The following is a 25197-nucleotide window of genomic DNA, read 5'->3' as shown; positions in this document are numbered from 1 at the left end:
GTCTTTCCTCAGTACATTCAATAACAGCAAACAGTAAAATTATTTGATTAAAATCAAAACCATTTAGCAAATTCTGTTAAAACCAATTTGTAATTTCCAGGGTGCTCCTGGCAGTAGAGGTTTTCCTGGTCAGGATGGGTTACCTGGTCAAAAGGTAGGTTGATTTCTCTTTGAATCTATAGAATAAGTCAGCCGGGTTAAGTCATTGAATAATAATATTATGCCATTCAAACTCCACACTCCATTCTGTGATCAGGGTGCCCAAGGTGAGCGAGGACTGGGTGGGTCATCTGGTGCCAAAGGTGCCGATGGTGACCCAGGACGCACTGGAGAGCCAGGTCTTCCAGGGGCACGGGTGAGATAACACACCTCTACCTCTCGTCAGCATTCTCTATCACAGAAGACAATTCCTTTGTGGTGATCATCACGCTTATGTTGATCCTAGATGAAACAGACATGAGAAGTACATGAACAGAACCACCTAAAAAAGAGTCAACATTTTATAAAAATTCTCCCTTTTCTTTCCTCAGGGTCTGTCGGGTCTTCTCGGCTCCCAGGGTCCTGAGGGACACCAAGGACCAATGGTGTGTGGATATGAGTCAGGAAATATATATATATACTCCCCTACCCATTTATATATACATGTATATATAAACTCAGCAAAAAAAGAAACGTCCCCTCACTTGTAAATTGCATTTATTTTCAGCAAACTTAACATGTGTAAATATTTGTATGAACATAACAAGATTCAACAACTGAGACATAAACTGAACAAGTTCCACAGACATGTGACTAACAGAAATGGAATAATGTGTCCCTGAACAGAGGGGGGGGGGGTCAAAATCCAAAAGTAACAGTCAGTATCTGGTGTGGCCACCAGCTGCATTAAGTACTGCAATGCAACTCCTCCTCATGGACTGCACCAGATTTGCCAGTTCTTGCTGTGAGATGTTACCCCACTCTTCCACCAAGGCACCTGCAAGTTCCCGTACATTTCTGGGGGGAATGGCCCTAGCCATCACCCTCCGATCCAACAGGTCCCAGACGTGCTCAATAGGATTGAAATCCGGGCTCTTCGCTGGCCATGGCAGAACACTGACATTCCTGTCTTGCAGGAAATCACGCACAGAATGAGCAGTAAGGCTGGTGGCATTGTTATGCTGGAGAGTCATGTCAGGATGAGCCTGCAGGAAGGGTACCACATGAGGGAGGAGGATGTCTTCCCTGTAAAGCACAGCGTTGAGATTGCCTGCAATGACAACAAGCTCAGTCCGATGATGCTGTGACACATCGCCCCAGACCATGACAGACCCTCCACCTCCAAATCGATCCCGCTCCAGAGTACAGGCCTCTGTGTAATGCTCATTCCTTCGACAATAAACGCGAATCCGATCATCACCCCTGGTGAGACAAAACCGCGACTCATCAGTGAAGAGCACTTTTTGCCAGTCCTGTCTGGTCCAGCGACGGTGGGCTTGTGCCCATAGGCGGCGTTGTTGCCGGTGATGTCTGGTGAGGACCTGCCTTACAACAGGCCTACACGCCCTCAGTCCAGCCTCTCTCAGCCTATTGCGGACAGTCTGAGCACTGATGGAGGGATTGTGTGTTCCTGGTGTAACTCGGGCAGTTGTTGTTGCCATCCTGTACCTGTCCCGTAAGTGTGATGTTTGGATTTACCGATCCTGTGCAGGTGTTGTTACACGTGGTCTGCCACTGCGAGGACAATCAGCTGTCCGTCCTGTCTCCCTGTAGCGCTGTCTTAGGCGTCTCACAGTACGAACATTGCAATTTATTGCATTGGCCACATCAGTCCTCATTCCTCCTTGCAGTATGCCTAAGGCACGTTCACGCAGATGAGCAGGGACCCTGGGCATCTTTCTTTTGGTGTTTTTCAGAGACAGTAGAAAGGCCACTTTATTGTCCTAAGTTTTCATAACTGTGACCTTAATTGCCTACCGTCTGTAAGCTGTTAGTGTCTTAACGACCGTTCCACAGGTGCATGTTCATTAATTGTTTGTGGTTCATTGAACAAGCATGGGAAACAGTGTTAAACCCTTTACAATGAAGATCTGTGAAGTTATTTGGATTTTTACGTATTATCTTTGAAAAGTCCTGAAAAAGGGATGTTTCTTTTTTTGCTGAGTTTATATATACTCCCCTGCCTATTCATCTGGACAGTGATGTTAAAACATTTAATTTGGCTCTATACTACAGCATTTTGGATTTTTTTATATTTATTGAACTAGGCAAGTCAGTTAAGAACAAATTCTTATTTACAATGACGGCCTACACCGGCCAAACCCTCCCCTAACCCGAACAATTGTGCACCGCCCTGTGGTACTCCCGATCACGGCCAGTTGTGATACAGCCCAGGATCGAACCAGGGTCTGTAGTGACGCCTCTAGCACTGAGATGCAGTGCCTTAGACCGCTGCACCACTCGCGAGTAAATTTGAGTTTAAATGTTTTATATGAGGTGATTTCATACATACCGGTATCTGTTTTACCGTTTTGAAATAAATGCACTTTATGTATCTAGTACCCCATTTGAAGGGGTCATAAGTATTTGGACAAATTCACTTATAGTGTATTAAAATTAGGTCAAAAGTTTAGTATTTGGTCACATATTTCTAGCACGCAATGACTCTACAGTCTTGTTGGACGCATTTGCAGTTTGTTTTGGTTGTGTTTCAGATTACGTTATACCCAATAGAAATTAATGGTGAATAATGTATTGTGTAATTTTGGAGTCACTTTTACTGTAAATAAGAATAGAATGTTTCTGAACACTTCTACATTAATGTGGATGCTGCCGTGATTATAATCCTGAATGAATGATGAGTAAGAAGGTTTCAGATGCACACAGATCAGGCCCCAAAACATCCTAACCTCTCATCATTACAATAGCTTAGCATTTTGGGGGGGTAGGATATTTGTGTGTCTGTAGATTTCTCACTCATCATTATTCATGATTCATTCATGATTATCCGTAATCATGGCAGCATCCACATTAATGTAGAAGTGTTCAGAAACATATTAAATACGCAGGGGAGTGTATAATACATGTTTTTATCTATAAACAGGCCAAACATCAACCTACCTCTGTTTCTGTCTCTCTCTCTCTCTTTCTCTCTCCCCCCTTCCCCTGTCTCTCAGGGAGGAGGAGGAGAGGATGGGGGTCCAGGGCCAGCAGGGTCAGATGGTACCAGAGGTCCAGCTGGAACCATGGGTGTAGTAGGACCAAAAGGCTTTACTGTGAGTAACCCGCACTTTATGGAGATCATGTGTGTGTGTTCCTTTCCACAATATACAGTAGAAGCAGCTCCATTAAACCCATCACATTTAGAATGATGAATGAAACACTGTAGTTGTTTGAATGCGTCTACCATGGACCATACAATGTCAGGAGAGACACTGGAATGCTACTTATATGATATAGGAAGAGGGAAACATTGACATGTTATTGATTGTGGATCATTGTTAATTTGTCCTCTCAGGGAGACCCTGGTAAGGCAGGAGAAGTGGGGACCCCAGGTGTTGCAGGACAGAGGGTAAGTACACTACACTCATCAGGGGTTCAAATATGATTTTGTAGGTGGTGGAACTGCCCCTCAAACTGGTTCATTTCCAAATATAAACTGGGTGGTTCGAGCCCTGAATGCTGGTTGGCTGACAGCCATGGTATATCAAACCGTATCCCACGGGTATGACAAAACATTTATTTGTACTGCTCTAATTAAGTTGGTAACCAGTTTATAATAGCAGTAAGGCACCTCGGGGGTTTGTGATATATGGCCAATATACCACGGCTAAGGGCTGTATCCAGGCACTCCGCCTTGAGCCGTGCATAAGAACAGCTCTTAGCCGTGGTATATTGGCCATGTACCACACCCTCTCGGGCCTTATTGCTTAAATAAAACATTTTCAGTTTCCATTCTAAGCTTTCTCCCATTGTAAGCTGGTAGAACTCTGCTGTAGTACCTCATAGTACACACTGACCACTGAGGACTGTTTCTCATACAGGGGGTTAATGGGAAAGCTGGAGAGATGGGCGCTGGTGGCACTGCTGGTCCAGCAGTAAGTATCTGGTTAATATGTTTCAATTAAACGATACACACCAACACAGTTTAAACATGAAATACTGTATGGGGTTATGGTAAGCTTAAACCGCTGCTGGTTTTCCTGTCCATACTTGACTTATTTTAGGGAGCTGCAGGGAAGAGAGGAGAACAAGGACCTCCTGGTATGAATGGCTTCCAGGTATGCTGTTTCACATGGGATTTATTCCCCTTGTATTTACTAGAATAGAGACTAGTGATAGTTCTAGTCAATAAAGGGGAAATGAGAGCTATCATGGTGTGATGTATTTCAGGGTCTACCTGGATCTGCTGGTCCACCTGGAGAGTCTGGGAAACCAGGTGCTGAGGTACGGTATGACATCACGCCCGACTGACATACAATAAGCTCTATTTACAGTTGATTTGTTTACAGCTTATTTATGTTACATTTCAACAATAGATCATTTCTTTAGATAATGAACTAAATGTTGTTCTGTTGATAGACTCATGACTGGGTATGTGTGCCTTTGCCTGCAATGGACCAAACAAAGGCACATGTTAACCAGTCATGAGTCTGCCAACATAACGAAACACAGTCCATTCATTATCTACAGTAAGAATCTAGAAATGTAACAGGTTTTTGAGTTGAGTTATAGATATACAACACGACTATTAGGTTCATCAACGTTTCAGGGTTATTTAATGCTGCATTTACACAGGAAGCACAATTCTGATCTTTTACCCTATTATTGATAGCAGGTTGGCATTTATTGGGATGACTCATGTTCTGGAGGCAGCTCTGCAGGGTAGTTACATGCTGGCACAGCCACAAAGTCAGAAAATCTTATTTTAAACCTAACCTTAACCACAATGCTAACCTTTTGCCTAACCCTAACCTTAAATTAAGACAATTTTTGTTTTTATAAATGTTTATGATATATCACCAATTTTGACTTTCGATCTGGCCCATAAACGTCAACCTGCTTCTTGGCAAAATTGCTGTTCTGGTTGGTCAAAAGACCAATTAGTGGAAAAATATCAAAATTAGGCTGCCTGTGTAAACAAGTTCGAGTTGATTTGTCGTATGCCCACGATACACATGGTATACACAGTCCAATGAATTGCTTACTTGCAGGTTCCCTCTCGACAATGTGACAACAATAAGAAATAACAAAAGATAAGAATACAAAAATAATAAGGAAATTAACTCAGTGTAACGGTTTTCTTCCAGGGGTGAAGGAGAGGACCAAAGTGCAGCGCGGCTAGTGTTAAACATGTTTAATAAAGAACAAGTGAAACACTACAAACAACAATACAAAATAACAAATGTGCAAAAACCGAGACAGACCTATCTGGTGCAGACAATCACAGAGACAGGAAACAAACACCCACAAAATCCCAACACAAAACAAGCCTCCTATATATGATTCTCAATCAGGGACAACGATTACCATCTGCCTCTGATTGAGAACCATATTAGGCTGGACATAGAAACAGACAAACTAGACACACAACATAGAATTCCCACCCAGCTCACGTCCTGACCAACACTAAACAAGCAAAACACATAATAACTCTGGTCAGGACGTTACAAGTAGAATATAATAAAAATGTAGCATAAGTATAAATACAGGAAGTGTGTCAGGGAAGGGGATTGGACAGTAAGGAAGGTGGAAGAGGGGATTGAAACAGCCTGTCTGTTGTGTTGATTAAATGTTTTTGGTATTGTCATTCCCAGGGTATCGCTGGAGAGGGAGGGACTGCTGGTCTCACAGGGCCAAGGGTAAGCCATCTTAATAGCTGATTTATCTATTCATTTGATGCCCATTTGAATACAACCCACAATAGGGGAAAGTAACCCTGCCCATCTGCAGAGAAAATGCATCTTCCAACTGAAATCATCATCATATTGATATTTTTTCAATACAGAAGTACAATTACCTAATACATAATGGAAACCTATCGTGTGGCAAAATGCCGTTTTTTTCCCCAATGCGGTTTTGTTTGAGTTCAGTCCTTATCTTCACTACTAAAATAAGGTTTGTAACTAGGGCACTGTGTTTTTGTTAATCATGTCACATGACCTGGATTTTAATCTTCATGTAAAGCTTTTTCATCAAACTGTCCCATTTTTTTTTATGTCAGATGGTCCAGCACCATCCTCAGACAATTGCTTTCATTTTTTGGTCTAATTCTCATTTCTGAAAAAACTTAAAATCCAGGTCATGTGACATGATAACTAAAACACAAGGCCCTGTTTATAACATACAGTGCTGTAAAGACGTTGTTTGTAGCTGACCAGTGGGTGATTGTATCGTAGGGTGAGCGTGGCATCCCAGGAGAGAGAGGTGATGTGGGAACTAACGGACTACCGGGGCCCAAAGGTATTTCAGGGGGGCCAGGACCAGAGGGACCAAAGGTAAGTACTATACCACATCACTTTAAAATATGTATTTATTTATTTGTGTCTTTATTCATTCAGTCATTTAACCAGGTTGTCAAATGATATCTCTTCCACGATGGAGGCCTAATGCAGATTAACAATGTAATGATAACCTCATATATCCATGTAATTTCCCACAAACATGATATGAGAGTTGTTTCTGTGTGTGTTCTTCCCCCAGGGTGGGTCTGGAACTAAAGGAACCGTTGGGGACATAGGAGCTGCAGGCCTGCAGGGGATGCCAGGGGAGAGGGGTATCCCTGGTTCTCCTGGTCCTAAAGGAGATGTGGTAAGTATCTGTGTTGGAGGGCAAAATATCAACCAACACTTGGTTAAGTCCACAAAGTACCTCCAGAGTCCAAGACACTAGAAGGACCTACAAGTTGTAACCCTTCAGAGTGGTGTATTCCATGCTATAACTGGGTGGGTTCATTCTGCAGTCCTGTTCTGCTGACCCCTCTTCTCTCCTTAGGGTTCAGTTGGTGAGAAAGGAACCGAAGGTACTGCTGGAAACGACGGGCCCGGGGTGAGAGTTACCTTACACATACATGTCTACACACACCTTTCTGAGTCACCTAAATGGATTACATCAAGGATTTAAGCAAAAATAACATCTTAAAATGTCACCCACAACTAAATTCTGTTAGGTTCAAGTTGAATGATATGTCAAAATGTAGTGACGTCATCATAACCAGTTGTAGGCCCTGGGTGGAGTGGAGTGACCTTTTGATGCACCTTCTAGTTTAATTGGTTTCATAACCATAGTAAGTTGTTCACAGGAAGTTGTCGAATATTTGAAATCCTGTTTGTTTTTCATTTGAAGGGACTTCCTGGTCCAGTTGGACCAACAGGCGGCATTGGGCTCAATGGTGATAAGGTAAAGCATTCACTCACTCACTCACTCACTCACTCACTCACTCACTCACTCACTCACTCACTCACTCACTCACTCACTCACTCACTCAATCACTCACTCACTCACTCACTCACTCACTCACTCAATCACTCCCTCACTCACTCACTCACTCACTCACTCAAATGTATTCATGAAGGCCTCTTTACATCATCAGTTGTCACATAGTGCTTTAACCCTGCCTAGACCCTAAAGGAGCATCCAGCATACAGTCGCCAACAGCACTTAGACAGACAGACTAGATGAACATACACTGTAGCAGAGAACACCTATCCATATTAAGGCCTCAGTGCCTACCACAGATACCCAGACAATATATTATATTTGTTTGTTTTAGGGAGAGGCCGGCCCTAAAGGGCCCCCTGGACGTCGAGGAGCGAGAGCAGTGGCCGTAAGTACTGCAATTCATTTTGTAAAATGATTGACACACGTGAAATACTGTAAGTTGTCTTGTGTACAATTGTCCCATAGTAAAAAAAGACAATTGCAACATACTGTTAATAGTTCTCATATACCTCTGTACTGACCTCTGACCCAACATCTGTTATAGGGAGCTTCTGGGGAGCCTGGTCCAACCGGTGCAGTAGGATTCCCTGGGTCTCCTGTGAGTGGCTTTCAAACAATGTGGGGGTCTGTCACGCCCAATAGTGTCAGCTATGACAGGCGCCTTCCCTGTTGTATTGTGTCCCTTGATGCTCTGTTAATTTGTCAACCTTGGTTTGGTGTTGTTACAGGTGTTGTCTGAACAGATTACGCTGCAAACATCCTCCTGAATAATGTTGAATACAAATTTCAGTAATGGTCAAAGTTAATAACCATTTCCATATATCCACATAGTAACTATACCCATGGTGAGACTTGGAAGTCGTTTTGCATGGCGATGAATCTGCCCAGTAATCATGGTCATTGTGTTCGACTCTTCGCAGGGTCCCGATGGGCAACCCGGGGTCAAAGGTGAACCAGGAGAGAGGGGTCAGAAGGGTGAGGCTGGAGCACAGGGACTCCAAGGAACAGCTGGTAAACTTGGTTCCCAGGGTCCTGCTGGTGTGACTGGACTAAAGGGGGCCAGAGGAACACAAGGGGCCGCGGTGAGTGAGTCGTACTGAGGGTGACGTATAACGGCTGGAGCTATCATAGAAACACTTCACCATGGTATTTACTGTAGAAATAGACCTGATCATGGCTACTCAGCACAGAGTAGGAATGCTTATCCAGGGAATTCAATGAACATGTAGTACAGTATGTTGATATTTTCTGATAAGAATTTCATCTGTCATTTTCAGGGTGGGTCTGGTTTCCCAGGATCCCCTGGGGGAGTTGGTCCAGCAGGCTCCGTTGTGAGTTAATCCTACTATCGACCAATCAAATCACTTTCTACCTATGAAATCACCAATAAATGATTTCATAAACAATAGAACATAGAGCAATATAGTGAAATATGTTATTCCATTACTCACGTTGTCTTTCCACTCTTCCAGGGTGAGGTAGGGGTGCCTGGAGACATTGGTACCCCAGGGAAGGCAGGTACTCCTGGACTTAGAGGTGAGAATGGAGGCCCTGGGCGTGTAGGAGAGAGAGGGGCCCCGGGCCCAGCAGGTGGCCCAGGAGACAAGGGAGAGCCTGGAGAGGATGGACCAGGGGTAAATATGAGAGAGTTACAGAAGTAAAAGTTTTAGCTGTATCGTTCAAAGTGGTTTACAGAGCGAGACTTCTCTGCCATCCTCCATTACTCTATACTTCTTTTGATAGACTAGGAAATATCTGAAGTTACCATTGGCCAATGGGATGGTCTTTGTTTCTGACAGGGCCCTGATGGGCCGGCGGGACCACCAGGCATCTCAGGACAACGAGGTGTTGTGGGCATACCTGGAGTCAGAGGAGAGAGCGGGATGGTTGGGCCCCCCGGTACTGCTGTATGTATGGAACTCAAGTTCACATTCACCATTCATTTCTATAGCCTTGAGAGTAGTATCATTATACACTGAACAGAGTCCCAATCCAAGACTCAGTCAGATATACAGCACACTCATACACTTTCCATTTGTGTCCTGACCAGTGATGTCACACTTATTTTCCCAGGGTGCACCCGGAAAATCAGGTGCCCCCGGAACTCGGGGAGGCAAGGGTGCTGTCGGTGCAGTCGGGTTACCAGGGGCAACCGGACCAAGAGGGGACCTTGGTCTTACGGTATGTGTTTTCACTTAATTGACCCATGACTGTTCTGTCTGTGGGTTCAGTGAACACATTTCCATTAAACCAACTGTGGATTAAAACATACTGACACCTTTCATTCATGTGGGAATTATAATAGTTCCCCTGAAAAGCAGGTCTGTACTGTAACAGAAGGATAATGTACTATACAGCACAGGTAAACTTAATGCAGCATTCTGTCTTTACAGGGTAATGCTGGGTCTGATGGGGTACCTGGCAAGGATGGACTTATAGGAGCCAGGGTAAGACACAGCTACAGATGGACAAGAAACTTTATGGAAATGTATGATCAAACCATTTCACCAGAAAATCTGTCTGTCTGTCTGTCTGTCTGTCTGTCTGTCTGTCTGTCTGTCTGTCTGTCTGTCTGTCTGTCTGTAGGGAGATAGAGGGAATCCTGGTGCTGAGGGTCTTGCTGGAACTCCGGGGCTTCATGGCTCTGTTGGTCCAGTCGGCACCTCTGGTGTCCCTGGGAAGAGAGGAGACAATGTGAGTAATCTGGACATTGCCACAATGCCATCGCAGAGTTAATTGCCACACCAACGTTCAGAGCCTTCTAACCTTGAGACATGACTGTAGACCCTTATGGCGTTAGAGGTCATAGGAGTCTACAGTGTTTGAGGTCAAAACCCAGTATGAAAATGTATGCACTCACTACTGTAACTCACTACTGTCTTCTCTGGATAAGAGAGTCTGCTAAATGACAAAATGTAAAAATGTAATGTTTCAGGGTTAAGAGCTGTCATGCTCTGAGTAGATGTGACAAGGTTGGTAGTAATAAACTCATTTCAGGTTGTTTGATTTGATTTGATTTCCCTTGACATTGTTTTTTTGTTTTTCAACACCAGGGTGCTAGAGGGCCTCCAGGACCCCAGGGACAATCAGGGATCCGGGGGAAGCTGGTAAGAACACCTCTCTTACATTTCCTATGAAGTAGAGTACACTACTAGTGCTAGTAGTATGCCTGTTGATGAAGTAGAGTACACTACTAGTCGTAGTAGTATGCCTGTTGATGAAGTAGAGTACACACTACTAGTGGTAGTAGTATGCCTGTTGATGAAGTAGAGTACACTACTAGTGGTAGTAGTATGCCTGTTGATGAAGTAGAGTACACTACTAGTGGTAGTAGTATTTCTGTTGATGAAGTAGAGTACACTACTAGTGGTAGTAGTATTTCTGTTGATGAAGTAGAGTACACTACTAGTGGTAGTAGTATGCCTGTTGATGAAGTAGAGTACACTACTAGTGGGAGTAGTATGCCTGTTGATGAAGTAGAGTACACTACTAGTGGTAGTAGTATGCCTGTTGATGAAGTAGAGTACACTACTAGTGGTAGTAGTATGCCTGTTGATGAAGTAGAGTACACTACTAGTGGTAGTAGTATGCCTGTTGATGAAGTAGAGTACACTACTAGTGGTAGTAGTATGCCTGTTGATGAAGTAGAGTACACTACTAGTGGTAGTAGTATGCCTGTTGATGAAGTAGAGTACACTACTAGTGCTAGTATTATGCCTGTTGATGAAGTAGAGTACACACTACTAGTGGTAGTAGTATGCCTGTTGATGAAGTAGAGTACACACTACTAGTGGTAGTAGTATGCCTGTTGATGAAGTAGAGTACACACTACTAGTGGTAGTAGTATGCCTGTTGATGAAGTAGAGTACACACTACTAGTGGTAGTAGTATGCCTGTTGATGAAGTAGAGTACACTACTAGTGGTAGTAGTATGCCTGTTGATGAAGTAGAGTACACTACTAGTGGTAGTAGTATGCCTGTTGATGAAGTAGAGTACACTACTAGTGGTAGTAGTATGCCTGTTGATGAAGTAGAGTACATTACTAGTGGTAGTAGTATGCCTGTTGATGAAGTAGAGTACACTACTAGTGGTAGTAGTATTTCTGTTGATGAAGTAGAGTACACTACTAGTGGTAGTAGTATGCCTGTTGATGAAGTAGAGTACACTACTAGTGGGAGTAGTATTTCTGTTGATGAAGTAGAGTACACTACTAGTGGTAGTAGTATTTCTGTTGATGAAGTAGAGTACACTACTAGTGGGAGTAGTATGCCTGTTGATGAAGTAGAGTACCCTACTAGTGGGAGTAGTATGCCTGTTGATGAAGTAGAGTACACTACTAGTGGGAGTAGTATGCCTGTTGATGAAGTAGAGTACACTACTAGTGGGAGTAGTATGCCTGTTGATTAGTACATACTGTATAAACTAGTGATATGCAAAATCTGTTAATTGTTTCCCGAACCAATATTGGTATCATATCGGTTTGAATGAATAGCATCGAAACAGTTGAGTAACATTGCACTTCCAAGGCTTTGTAAAGTTCAGACAGCTGCTTGCTGATTGCCCATTGGGTCAGGTGTGAATGCCCGGGGCCCTAACCTACCCCACCAGTGTGAATACAATGGGAAGCCCGTTCCAAGTTTTAATGTCGCATGCAGTGAAAAGTCTGCCTTGCAAACTCATCAGCGCAATAATCAATAACAATATATTACTAGGGGAAAAAACACACAAGAAATAAGAATAAGAAATATGATATACACAATAAAGTAAGTAAGCATACTATACTGTATACAGGAAATATTTAAAAAGTCCGTTCCAATACCATATTTACATGTGCAGGGATACTGGAGTGATGGAGGTAGATATGTACAGGGGTAAGATGACTAGGCAACAGGATATAAGTTGAACAGAGTAGCGGCAGCTTGCATGTGAGTAGGTGTGTAGAGTCAGTATAAATGTATGTGCATATTATGTGTGAGTGTGCAAATGATGGAGTGAGTGTTTGTGTGTGTGTGTTGGAGTGACAGTGAGTGTGAGTGTGTAGGTCCCTGTGAGTGTGCAGAGACAGTGCAAAGATTTAAATAAAAGGTCAATAAAGATACAGAATTAACTCAGATTGTCTGTGTAGCTATTTTGTTAGCTATTTATCAGTCGTATTGCTTGGGTATAGAAGCTGTTCAAGAGCCTGTTGGTTTCAGACTTGATGCACTGGTGTCTCTTGCCGTGCGGCAGCAGAGAAAATAGTCTATGGCTTGGGGGGTTGGAGTCTTTGACGACTTGATCGCCCATCAACAGGCAGTGAAGTATACTAAAGAGCCTGTGAGAGGGTTCTGTGCCTACAGTTCTGTGCCTACAGAACCGCTATCACGATATGCCTTGCTCGTATTGATATCAATATCGAAATCATATTGAATTCTCAATATTGATGCCCAGCACTAACATGAACCTATGCTACTGATACAGGAACCTGTATCTATTGACAGACCAGTAAACCCATGTTGTATAAGTCTCAATGAGTGTTGATCTGGATAAATCTGCTCACAGTAATTTACAGCAAATGATCATGTCTTTTTTTTATCCTAGGGGCCTCAAGGGCCACAGGGAGACAGGGGAGCCAAAGGAGACCAAGGAGAGAGAGGGCAGAAAGGCCACAGAGGCTTCACTGGATTGCAAGGCTTACCTGGGACAACTGTGAGTAAAAACTGCCCAAGCACTATTAAAAGGCATAATCTGTCATTTAATTTATGGAAAATTGTATTAACTTCGCAAAATCAATGAAATGCTTTTATTATTAATTATGTCAGCCAATAACAGGCTAATCAATGGCCTTCTGTTTGTAGGGACAATCTGGGGATGTTGGAGCTCGAGGAATTGTAGGACCTACTGGACAGAGAGTAAGTACACTGAATAAGCTGTCAATGCCTCAGTATAATGGTCAATTTGTGTGTGTTGTTTGTTTCCTTTTATAAATCTCATTGTGTTTCTCATCAGGGGCCCCCTGGTGTGGTTGGCCCCGCAGGAGGTGATGGCCAAATCGGGCTGACCGGGCCCATGGGCTCCCCTGGATCAAGAGGAACCAGTGGAGACATCGGACCTCAGGTGAGACGTTAGAGACTAGTGGTTCTGTTGTCATTATGCTGGTTGGATCCGCTATGACTTTCAAATGGATGTCAGAACAAACCAGGCTTTGGATGTTGATAAATTGCTTGTCCAATAGAATTGCTTGTTAGATTAAGCATGCAAATAAGTCATACCTGTGTCGTGTCTTTGGCTATGCCGGATTAAGTGATATGACATGCTATTCTATAAAATCCTTTCTCTGTAATTAATATTACCTGATTGAGCTAATCATGTAGAAACTAGAATGTCGGGGCACCACAAAATAATATTTATAGAGCAGTTATCTTCCGAATAAACTCTTAAAGACCTAGTAATATTTTACATCAATAGCAGTCAATATTAATCGTCACCTTATTTCAGTCTCATCTGAAAGTTGTAAATTCTTGGTTATCTTCATGAACCCTGGCTAACAAGTTGAATCAGCAATACAAAATTGGGTTTAATTATTTATTTACTAAATACCTAACTAATCACACAGAATTACATATACACAGAATGAATCATACCTTGATTACAAATTACGTCATAAAGGAAAATGTCCCTAGCGGACGGAACAGATATGACAGCTGGTTACCCAAAGGAAAGGGGGCTGGGTTTGAGTGAAAGAGCGGGAAGACTGAAGAACAAAGGGAGAAGCAATGTCTCTATCGGGCCGTAGGCAGCTACTCTATCGTAAATACAGAATCTTATGCATTCTAAATTACCGCCCATTTGGAAAAGGAAAATGCAATGAATATTTACTCTGAGCTGCGCTTCAATAGGTTGGTGGTAGATGGAAGGCCGAGTTGCCCAAGAGTTCTTCCATCCTTTGAAGAGCGTCTCTGGTGGTAAATTGGATACGTTGTAGTAACGTCATTGTGTGGTAGACGGGATACTCTGTCTGTCCTTTCCTAGCCCAGTTTAAAGCGGCCGCTGCTAACTCAACGGCTAGGAGGTATCACTTCTGTAGTGAATAAGTTCAAAGTTCATACCATTCGCAACCAAAGCTCACGCTGAGGTTGGCTTCGTTCTGTAGTTATTATCTGAACCCTTCTGACATCGGATCGTCATCCTAATGTACCCGGAACAGAAGGTTACATTTTCGTCAAGGGCTTATATAATGGAGGGAGAAGGGTGTGTTTTCATAGTTTTATAACCCATGTCTCTTCACAGGGGCGGGCCACTGATTGAGCAGAGCCCTAACCTTATGAAAACCCAAATCTCTCATTTGGAAGCTAAAATTACATTTAATCTTTTCACCAATCATTTTATATTTAAACATTTGAATTGCACAACAATTACATGTGAATCTGATAACTATAATGTGTAGACTTTCCACTGTACCGTTAATGTCATCCTATCATTGATGAGAATGTCTCAGATGACAACTGAACTGACCTCATATTCATTAAGTACCAACGCATATGTTCAACTGGTTGTATTCCCAAAATATGGTTAATTTCCCCCCACCTTCTGATATTCCCAGAATCTCTGTTTAACAAAGGCTATTCAAGAGTCCCTCTGTAGAGTCAAGAGAGAGGGAAGGGAGAAAGGTATTTATGGGGTATCATAAACCTTACCCACAGGCCAACGTCATGACACCTGTGACACATTCAGTGTTTCTAATGCAAAAAAAGCCAACAAGGAGACATGGCATATCAAAGGACAGTAACATACCTGTTTCTTGACTTCTCTCCTCTTTTCCAGGGGCCTCCTGGGGATGCTGGTCCCCCTGGTCCCCCAGGGACCCCTGGCCCTCCCACTGCTGGGGCTGATATGTTCGGCTTCAGCAGCTCCTTCGACTACGACTACGGCGAGGACCAGGATGGACCACCTCCACCCCCAGAGTTTAACGGGGATGAATCAGCCCCCCCTCAACCCCCTCCAGAGTCCAACTGGAACGACTCCGGCCCCCATCCCCCTCCAGAGTTCAACGAGGATGAGGCGCGTCCCAATAACGCCTCGACCGTCCTCGGGGCAGACCAGAGCGTCCAGACCACGCTGAAGAGCCTCAGTGGAAACCTGCAGAACATGAAGTGCCCCGATGGCAGCCAGGCCAACCCCGCCAAAACCTGCCAGGACATCAAGCAGTGCCATTCCCTTAAAAAGACTGGTAGGTCCAGTTTTCACCACAGACTGTGTCTTCTCTTGTTTTTAACTGCTTTTTGTCTTGCCTATTCTTTACTCAAGCTTTTGATTTGCTGCGACGTAGTTAAGGTGTTATAGATGAATTAATGGATGCATATACTCGTTAGGTGATATTGACTTTATTGACAAGTGGAGTCCGTGTGTCTAATAGATGATGAGGTAGCTGATATGTATCTACTGTATGATCTGATACTTGGTCTTTCCATGTCCAGGAGACTACTGGCTGGACCCCAACCAGGGCAGTACCAAGGATGTTATCAAGGTGTTCTGCAACATGGAGACTGGTGAGACCTGCATCTCAGCCCACCCCATCTCAGCCAGCATCCCTCGCAAAACATGGTGGACCAAATCCACTCCCACTGCCAGCAAACCTGTCTGGTTTGGAGCAAATATGAATGGAGGAACTAAAGTGAGTATATAAAATATACGCGATGTCTATTCAATGAACGCAAGTAGTATATAGATGATAGCATTACACTGTGGATACCTCTAAAGCAGCCAACTGTTTCTATGAATAAACGAGCTACCATACTGTAGAATAAATTCACCAAGCACAATACTAATAATAACTATACTAATAATAACTAATAATATAATTTATTTTTCATAAAATTATACCGTTTTCTTAGCTAGCTAAGTTGTTTCCCTGTTGCTAGGCAGTTGCTAGGGACATTCCTGAAAGAAGCTAGCTAGCTAACAAGGAGTGTCTAGTTGGCAGAAGAGAACAAGGGACAAAGAAGGGACAAAGTGGGACAAAATAAGGACAGAAGAAAAGGGAAAGGGGACATTAAGGTGAAGCAGTCCTCTAAAGACACAAAAGACAATAATACAAGAAACAACACTTCTATTGCCTCTCCCTCTACGATACGCACTTCCGGTTTGGTTTGGAGCGAGTAGTTGCATTCCGCTTTGCTCCACAGGTAGTATTACAGGTAGTATTACATTTCATTTCATTACAGTACAACAGTTTGATTTGTTTGATCTTAGCTGGCTACATAGCCGTCTTTGTATCCAAGATAATTGTGTAGTCTAGAGTAATTGTCGAGGTTACCTAGCCAGCTACACTTTCAAACAAAGTCAACAACGCAGCCACTGCTAGCTAGCCTATTTCACCAGCCAGCAGTACTATATCATTTTAGTCAATAAGATTTTTTGCAACGTAAGCTTAACTTTCTGAACATTCGAGACGTGTAGTCCACTTGTCATTCCAATCTCCTTTGCATTAGCGTAGCCTCTTCTGTAGCCTGTCAACTATGTGTCTGTCTATCCCTGTTCTCTCCTCTCTGCACAGACCATACAAACGCTTCACACCGCGTGGCCGCTGCTACTCTAACCTGGTGGTCCCAGCGCGCACGACCCACGTGGAGTTCCAGGTCTCAGGCAGCCTCTGGAACTGCCGATCTGCGGCCAACAAGGCAGAGTTCATCTCAGCCTATGCTTCCCTCCAGTCCCTCGACTTCTTGGCACTGACGGAAACATGGATTACCACTGATAACACTGCTACTCCTACTGCTCTCTCCTCGTCTGCCCACGTGTTCTCGCACACCCCGAGAGCTTCTGGTCAGCGGGGTGGTGGCACTGGGATCCTCATCTCTCCCAAGTGGACATTCTCTCTTTCTCCCCTGACCCATCTGTCTATCGCCTCCTTTGAATTCCATGCTGTCACAGTTACCAGCCCTTTCAAGCTTAACATCCTTATCATTTATCGCCCTCCAGGTTCCCTTGGAGAGTTCATCAATGAGCTTGACGCCCTGATAAGTTCCTTTCCTGAGGATGGCTCACCTCTCACAGTTCTGGGTGACTTTAACCTCCCCACGTCTACCTTTGACTCATTCCTCTCTGCCTCCTTCTTTCCACTCCTCTCCTCTTTTGACCTCACCCTCTCACCTTCCCCCCCTACTCACAAGGCAGGCAATACGCTTGACCTCATCTTTACTAGATGCTGTTCTTCCACTAATCTCATTGCAACTCCCCTCCAAGTCTCCGACCACTACCTTGTATCCTTTTCCCTCTCGCTCTCATCCAACACTTCCCACACTGCCCCTACTCGGATAGTATCGCGCCGTCCCAACCTTCGCTCTCTCTCCCCCGCTACTCTCTCCTCTTCCATCCTATCATCTCTTCCCTCTGCTCAAACCTTCTCCAACCTATCTCCTGATTCTGCCTCCTCAACCCTCCTCTCCTCCCTTTCTGCATCCTTTGACTCTCTATGTCCCCTATCCTCCAGGCCGGCTCGGTCCTCCCCTCCTGCTCCGTGGCTCGACGACTCATTGCGAGCTCACAGAACAGGGCTCCGGGCAGCCGAGCGGAAATGGAGGAAAACTCGCCTCCCTGCGGACCTGGCATCCTTTCACTCCCTCCTCTCTACATTCTCCTCTTCTGTCTCTGCTGCTAAAGCCAATTTCTACCACTCTAAATTCCAAGCATCTGCCTCTAACCCTAGGAAGCTCTTTGCCACCTTCTCCTCCCTCCTGAATCCTCCTCCCCCTCCTCCCCCCTCCTCCCTCTCTGCTGATGACTTCGTCAACCATTTTGAAAAGAAGGTCGACGACATCCGATCCTCGTTTGCTAAGTCAAACGACACCGCTGGTTCTGCTCACACTGCCCTACCCTGTGCTTTGACCTCTTTCTCCCCTCTCTCTCCAGATGAAATCTCGCGTCTTGTGACGGCCGGCCGCCCAACAACCTGCCCGCTTGACCCTATCCCCTCCTCTCTTCTCCAGACCATTTCCGGAGACCTTCTCCCTTACCTCACCTCGCTCATCAACTCATCCTTGACCGCTGGCTACGTCCCTTCCGTCTTCAAGAGAGCGAGAGTTGCACCCCTTCTGAAAAAACCTACACTCGATCCCTCCGATGTCAACAACTACAGACCAGTATCCCTTCTTTCTTTTCTCTCCAAAACTCTTGAACGTGCCGTCCTTGGCCAGCTCTCCTGCTATCTCTCTCAGAATGACCTTCTTGATCCAAATCAGTCAGGTTTCAAGACTAGTCATTCAACTGAGACTGCTCTTCTCTGTGTCACGGAGGCGCTCCGCACTGCTAAAGCTAACTCTCTCTCCTCTGCTCTCATCCTTCTAGACCTATCGGCTGCCTTTGATACTGTGAACCATCAGATCCTCCTCTCCACCCTCTCCGAGCTGGGCATCTCCGGCGCGGCCCACGCTTGGATTGCGTCCTACCTGACAGGTCGCTCCTACCAGGTGGCGTGGCGAGAATCTGTCTCCGCACCACGTGCTCTCACCACTGGTGTCCCCCAGGGCTCTGTTCTAGGCCCTCTCCTATTCTCGCTATACACCAAGTCACTTGGCTCTGTCATATCCTCACATGGTCTCTCCTATCATTGCTATGCAGACGACACACAATTAATCTTCTCCTTTCCCCCCTCTGATAACCAGGTGGTGAATCGCATCTCTGCATGTCTGGCAGACATATCAGTGTGGATGACGGATCACCACCTCAAGCTGAACCTCGGCAAGACGGAGCTGCTCTTCCTCCCGGGGAAGGACTGCCCGTTCCATGATCTCGCCATCACGGTTGACAACTCCATTGTGTCCTCCTCCCAGAGTGCTAAGAACCTTGGCGTGATCCTGGACAACACCCTGTCGTTCTCAACTAACATCAAGGCGGTGACCCGTTCCTGTAGGTTCATGCTCTACAACATTCGCAGAGTACGACCCTGCCTCACGCAGGAAGCGGCGCAGGTCCTAATCCAGGCACTTGTCATCTCCCGTCTGGATTACTGCAACTCGCTGTTGGCTGGGCTCCCTGCCTGTGCCATTAAACCCCTACAACTCATCCAGAACGCCGCAGCCCGTCTGGTGTTCAACTTTCCCAAGTTCTCTCACGTCACCCCGCTCCTCCGCTCTCTCCACTGGCTTCCAGTTGAAGCTCGCATCCGCTACAAGACCATGGTGCTTGCCTACGGAGCTGTGAGGGGAACGGCACCTCCGTACCTTCAGGCTCTGATCAGGCCCTACACCCAAACAAGGGCACTGCGTTCATCCACCTCTGGCCTGCTCGCCTCCCTACCTCTGAGGAAGTACAGTTCCCGCTCAGCCCAGTCAAAACTGTTCGCTGCTCTGGCACCCCAATGGTGGAACAAACTCCCTCACGACGCCAGGTCAGCGGAGTCAATCACCACCTTCCGGAGACACCTGAAACCCCACCTCTTTAAGGAATACCTAGGATAGGATAAAGTAATCCTTCTAGCCCCCCCCCCCCCCTTAAAAGAGTTAGATGCACTATTGTAAAGTGGTTGTTCCACTGGATATCATAAGGTGAATGCACCAATTTGTAAGTCGCTCTGGATAAGAGCGTCTGCTAAATGACTTAAATGTAAAAATGTTAAATGTAACAATACTGCTTTAAAAACATACATCCTCTGCTGCCTTGATTATATAGCAATGGAAGACTTCTTTCTGTCAGAAAAATAGCTGGAGATGTTTGTGGAAAACTGTTACACCTCCAGGTGTATTTTTCTAACATTGATGTAAAAACTGAAATGCTGATTAATGTACAATAGTGTCCCTGTGAAATACTTTTTTTCAATAAACTTCTGATTCCAGTTTAACTACGGCAACAAGGAGGAGCTGCCCAACGCCGTAACCATTCAGATTAGGCTGATCCGCCTGCTTTCTAAGGAGGGTGTCCAGAATGTCACCTACCACTGCAAGAACAGCGTGGCCGTGAATGACGGAGCCACAGGCAACCTGAAGAAGGCTCTGATCCTCAAGGGCTCCAACGGACAGGAGGTCAAGGTTCAGGGCAACTCCCGCCTCAGATACACTGTCCTGGAGGATGGCTGCTCCGTAAGTCACCTAACTACCTACCTACCTACAGTACCTACCTACCTATACCTACTTATACCTACAGTACAGTATACCCACCTACCTACCTATGCCTACCTACCTATACCTGCCTGCCTACCTACCTACCTATACCTACTTCTACCTACAGTATACCTACCTACCTAACTACCTACCTACCTATACCTACACTACCGGTCAAAAGTTTTAGAACACCTACTCATTCAAGGGTTTTTCTTTATTTTTTACTAGTATCTACATTGTAGAATAATAGTGAAGACATCAAAACTATGAAATAACACACATGGAATCATGTTGTAACCAAAAAAGTGTTAGCCACACTTTGCCTTGATGACAGCGTTGCACACTCTTGGCATTCTCTCAACCAGCTTCATGAGGTCGTCACCTGGAATGCATTTCAATTAATAGGTGTTAATTTGTGGAATTTATTTCCTTCTTAATGCGTTTGAGCCAATCAGTTGTGTTGTGACAAGGTAGGGTTGACTCTCATGAGGACCGCCACAGGAAAGGAAGACCCAGAGTTAGGGGGGTAGACAGAAGATAGCCCTATTTGGTAAAAGACCAAGTCCATATTATGGCAAGAACAGCTCAAATAAGCAAAGAGAAATGACAGTCCATCATTACTTTAAGACATGAATTTCAGACAATATGGAACATTTTAAGAACTTTGAATGTTTTTTTAAGTGCAGTCGCAAAAACTATCAAGCGCTATGATGAAACTGTCTCTCATGAGGATCGCCACAGGAATGGAAGACCCAGAGTTACCTCTGCTGCAGAGGATAAGTTCATTAGAGTTACCAACCACAGAAATTGAAGCCCAAATAAATGCTTCACAGAGTTCAAGTAACAGACACATCTCAACACTGACTGTTCAGAGGAGACTGTGTGAATCAGGCCTTCATGGTCAAATTGCTGCAAAGAAACCACTACTAAAGGACACCAATAATAAGAAGAGAATTGCTTGGTCCAAGAAACACGAGCAATGGACATTAGACTGGTGGAAACTTGTCCTTTGGTTTGGAGTGCAAATTGGAGATTTTTGGTTCCAACCGCTGTGTCTTTGTGAGATTTATTTATTTATTTTTATTTTACCGTTATTTTACCAGGTATGCGGTGTGGGTGAACAGATCTCCGCATGTGTATTTCCCACCGTAAAGCATGGAGGAGGAGGTGTTATGGTGTGGGGGTGCTTTTCTGGTGACACTGTCTGTGATTTATTTAGAATATAAGTCACACCTAACCAGCATGGCTACCACAGCATTCTGCAGCAATACGCCATCCCATCTGGTTTGGGCTTAGTGGGACTATCATTTGTTTTTCAACAGGGCAATGACCCAACACACCTCCAGGCTGTGTAAGGGCTATTTGACCAAGAAGGAGAGTGATGGAGTGCTGCATCAGATGATCTGGCCTCCACAATCACCCGACCTCAATCAAATTGAGATGGTTTGGGATGAGTCGGACCGCAGAGTGAAGGAAAAGCAGTCTACAAGTGCTCAGCATATGTGGGAACTCATTGAAGACTGTTGGAAAAGCATTCTAGGTGAAGCTGGTTGAGAGAATGCCAAGAGTGTGCAAAGCTGTCATAACGGCAAAGATTGGCTATTTGAAGAATCTCAAATATAAAATATATTTTGATTTGTGTAACACTTTTTTGGTTACTACATGTTTCTATATTTGTTATTTCATAGTTTTGACGACTTCATTATTATTCTACAACGTAGAAAATAGTAAAAAATAAAGAAAAACCCCTGAATGAGTAGGTGTTCTAAAACTTTTGACCACACCTACTTCTACCTACAGGATACCTACCTACCTACCTACCTACCTACCTACCTGCATTAGTGAGGTTGGGCGCTGGTGTTGGGCGATTAGGCCTGGCTCGCAGTCGACGTTCCAATTCATCCCAAAGGTGTTTGATGAGGTTGAGATCAGGGTTCTGTGCAGGCCGGTCAGGTTCTTCCACACCGATCTCGACAAACCATTTCTGTATGGACCTTGCTTTGTGCACAGGGACATTGTCATGCTGAAACAGGAAAGGGCCTTCCCCAAACTGTTGCCAAAAAGTTGTAAGCACAGAATTGTCTAGAATGTCTGTGTATGCTATAGCGTTAAGATTTCCCCTCACTGGAACTAGGGGGCCTAGCCTAAACCATGAAAAACAGCCCTAGACCATTATTTTTCCTCCACCAAACTTTACAGTTGGCACTATGCATTGGGGCAGGTAGTGCTCTCCTGGCATCTGCCACACCCAGATTCGTCCGTCGGACTGGAAGATGGTGATGCGTGATTCATTACTCCAGAGAACGCGTTTCCACTGCTCCAGAGTCCAATGGCGGTGAGCTTTACACCACTCCTGCCGACGCTTGGCATTGCGCATGGTGATCTTAGGCTTATGTGCGGCTGCTAGGCCATGGAAACCCATTTCATGAAGCTGCCGACGAACAGTTCTTGTGCTGACATTGCTTTCAGAGGCAGTTTGAGTGTTGCAACCGAGGACAGACTATTTTTACGCGCTACGCGCTTCAGCACTCGCCGGTCCCGTTCTGTAAGTTTGTTTGGCCTACCACTTCATGGCTGAGCCGTTGTTGCTCCTAAACGTTTTCACTTCACAATAACAGCACTTAAAGTTGACCGGGGCAGCTCTATCAAGGCAGAAAATGGACGAGCTGACTTGTCGGAAAGGTGGTGCCATGTTGAAAGTCACTGAGCTCTTCAGTAAGTCCATTCTGCTGCCAATGTTTGTCTATGGAGATTTCATGGCTGTGTCCTCGATTTTATACACCTGTCAGCAATGGGTTTGGCTGAAATAGCCGAATACACAAATTTGAAGGGGTGTCCACATACTTCTGTATATAGTGTACCTACTTACCAACCTACTTACTATGGCTGTTGCAGTGGCCCTATTACCGCCACACCGGCAGTCATGACAGCAGTAAAATTCAGCTTGACTGTTGAGTCATGGTAATATCCTCTTATGCACTCTGGACATGCATTAGGAGTACCCAACTCGCTAACTATCATCAGGTCCTAATCGCTAATGGCCTGTTACTCAGGGCTCTAGCATCCCTCCATCAGTTCCTAATGGCCTGGTACTCAGGGCTCTATTGTCCCTCCATCAGGTCCTAATGGTCTGGTACTCAGGGCTCTATTGTCCCTCCATCAGGTCCTAATGGTCTGGTACTCAGGGCTCTATTGTTCCTCCATCAGGTCCTAATGGTCTGGTACTCAGGGCTCTATGGTCCCTCCATCAGGTCCTATGGCCTGGTAGTCAGGGCTCTATTGTCCCTCCAACCACTCTGACATCAATGCAAATGCAAATGCACACAACACATAAAACATGATATAATACAGAACATTAAGAGACAAGTACATCACAAGGACAGAACTACATACATTTAAAATAAGTATGCAAGCTTTCATACATGTATGCCTTCATAATCATCTGATTATGTGGTTCTGTCCTATTGTTTACTTGTTTACGTTGTATAGGACAATGAGTTGAATTCAGAAGTATAGCTACGGTATGTCTTCTTCTCCTGTGTCTGCAGAAATCGAATGGAGACTGGGGCAAGACTGTGATTGAGTACAGAACTCAGACGCCAGCCAGACTACCTATCGTAGACTTGGCCCCCATGGACATAGGCAAGGAGGATCAGGAGTTTGGCCTGGACATCGGACCTGTGTGTTTCTGCTAAACCCAACACACATGGATGGATGGATTGATTGATTTATTTAACCCTATGAGGAGTGATTTTTTAGAACGCCATCCTCAATTCTGTTTAAAGAGGCAATCTGGATTTCAAACAACAAAAAAGCACTCACGTTTTAGTTACATTCTTCAAGAATCAATGGCTATATATCACTCATTTAAAAGATTGCCCCTTGAAGAATTAGGTTTCAGTTCAATAACTAATAATGAACAACAACCCCTTGTGATGTCATCAATTAGAATCGGTTGGAATGTTGTCGTCCATTCTCCTCCAAAGGGTTAAACATTCCCAAGACTCTTGGACTACCTGCTGAAGCGATCAGCTTTGTACATAAAGGCAGGGCGGAGAAACGACAGTACAGTATATGTCCTGCCCGCTACTAAAATATTTATTGCTTCTTTCCAAGAAACAACTAAAGTTGTTAGTGCAATGGTACTGGTAGTAATCACTATTGAGGAATGCAGGTGTATTGTATTAAGAAGATTGTGTCATGATGGAGTTTCAGGGCCTGAAGGTTTCAGCATGTTGAAAACAGGACAATTTATGGAACTTAAGTGTCAGTGTCGTATGACGTTCCATCGTACATTTCTTTACCAGTTTCTCAGTGAATGCCACTAAATAGATATACTGTCACTTGATGTAGAGACAAAACAACAACAATTGTATTCCTTTTTCTAATGTAAATGCAACATAAGAATGTCAATTGCTCTCCACACGTTTATTATTCCTGTTTATTATTAATATTATGGTATTTTCTTCTGTCGACTGATGGTGTTACACCCAATAAAATGAATCTCATGCCCTGTTCAGTCAATCTGGTTTAAGGTTCAGGTCAGAATGAATAAAACAAATACCTTCCCATTTAATAATAGTGTTTGAATTACGCAGGGGCGCAACCTTGATTTTAGAAGGTGGGGACATGTCCCCAGTGAAAGTTTCACCCCTGGAATTACAAATTGGGGAGATTTTACCAATTAGAAAAGAGAGACAA

At 44.5% G+C, this 25197-nt stretch overlaps 1 protein-coding gene across 1 annotated transcript in view; it reads left to right on the top strand.

Annotated features, from left to right (window-relative positions):
* Nucleotides 1-25067, top strand: part of col5a2b (collagen, type V, alpha 2b) — an 89092-nt gene extending 64025 nt beyond the window's left edge. The window contains exons 69-98 of the mRNA XM_071331111.1: nt 101-154; nt 257-355; nt 531-584; nt 3156-3254; nt 3497-3550; nt 4023-4076; nt 4206-4259; nt 4372-4425; nt 5796-5840; nt 6378-6476; nt 6682-6789; nt 6973-7026; nt 7324-7377; nt 7751-7804; nt 7964-8017; nt 8340-8501; nt 8697-8750; nt 8892-9053; nt 9219-9326; nt 9493-9600; nt 9813-9866; nt 10006-10113; nt 10473-10526; nt 13001-13108; nt 13258-13311; nt 13409-13516; nt 15224-15629; nt 15877-16073; nt 20233-20475; nt 24045-25067. Coding sequence (XP_071187212.1) covers nt 101-154; nt 257-355; nt 531-584; nt 3156-3254; nt 3497-3550; nt 4023-4076; nt 4206-4259; nt 4372-4425; nt 5796-5840; nt 6378-6476; nt 6682-6789; nt 6973-7026; nt 7324-7377; nt 7751-7804; nt 7964-8017; nt 8340-8501; nt 8697-8750; nt 8892-9053; nt 9219-9326; nt 9493-9600; nt 9813-9866; nt 10006-10113; nt 10473-10526; nt 13001-13108; nt 13258-13311; nt 13409-13516; nt 15224-15629; nt 15877-16073; nt 20233-20475; nt 24045-24191 — 3063 coding nt within the window. The 3' untranslated portion in view covers nt 24192-25067. The remainder of the gene's footprint in view (nt 1-100; nt 155-256; nt 356-530; nt 585-3155; nt 3255-3496; nt 3551-4022; nt 4077-4205; nt 4260-4371; nt 4426-5795; nt 5841-6377; nt 6477-6681; nt 6790-6972; nt 7027-7323; nt 7378-7750; nt 7805-7963; nt 8018-8339; nt 8502-8696; nt 8751-8891; nt 9054-9218; nt 9327-9492; nt 9601-9812; nt 9867-10005; nt 10114-10472; nt 10527-13000; nt 13109-13257; nt 13312-13408; nt 13517-15223; nt 15630-15876; nt 16074-20232; nt 20476-24044) is intronic.
* The last annotated feature ends 130 nt before the right edge of the window (nt 25068-25197 follow it).

This window comes from Salvelinus alpinus, chromosome 10, assembly GCF_045679555.1.
Source record: "Salvelinus alpinus chromosome 10, SLU_Salpinus.1, whole genome shotgun sequence".
Classification (NCBI taxonomy): domain Eukaryota; kingdom Metazoa; phylum Chordata; class Actinopteri; order Salmoniformes; family Salmonidae; genus Salvelinus; species Salvelinus alpinus.
This window is presented reverse-complemented; position numbering and strand designations above follow the sequence as displayed.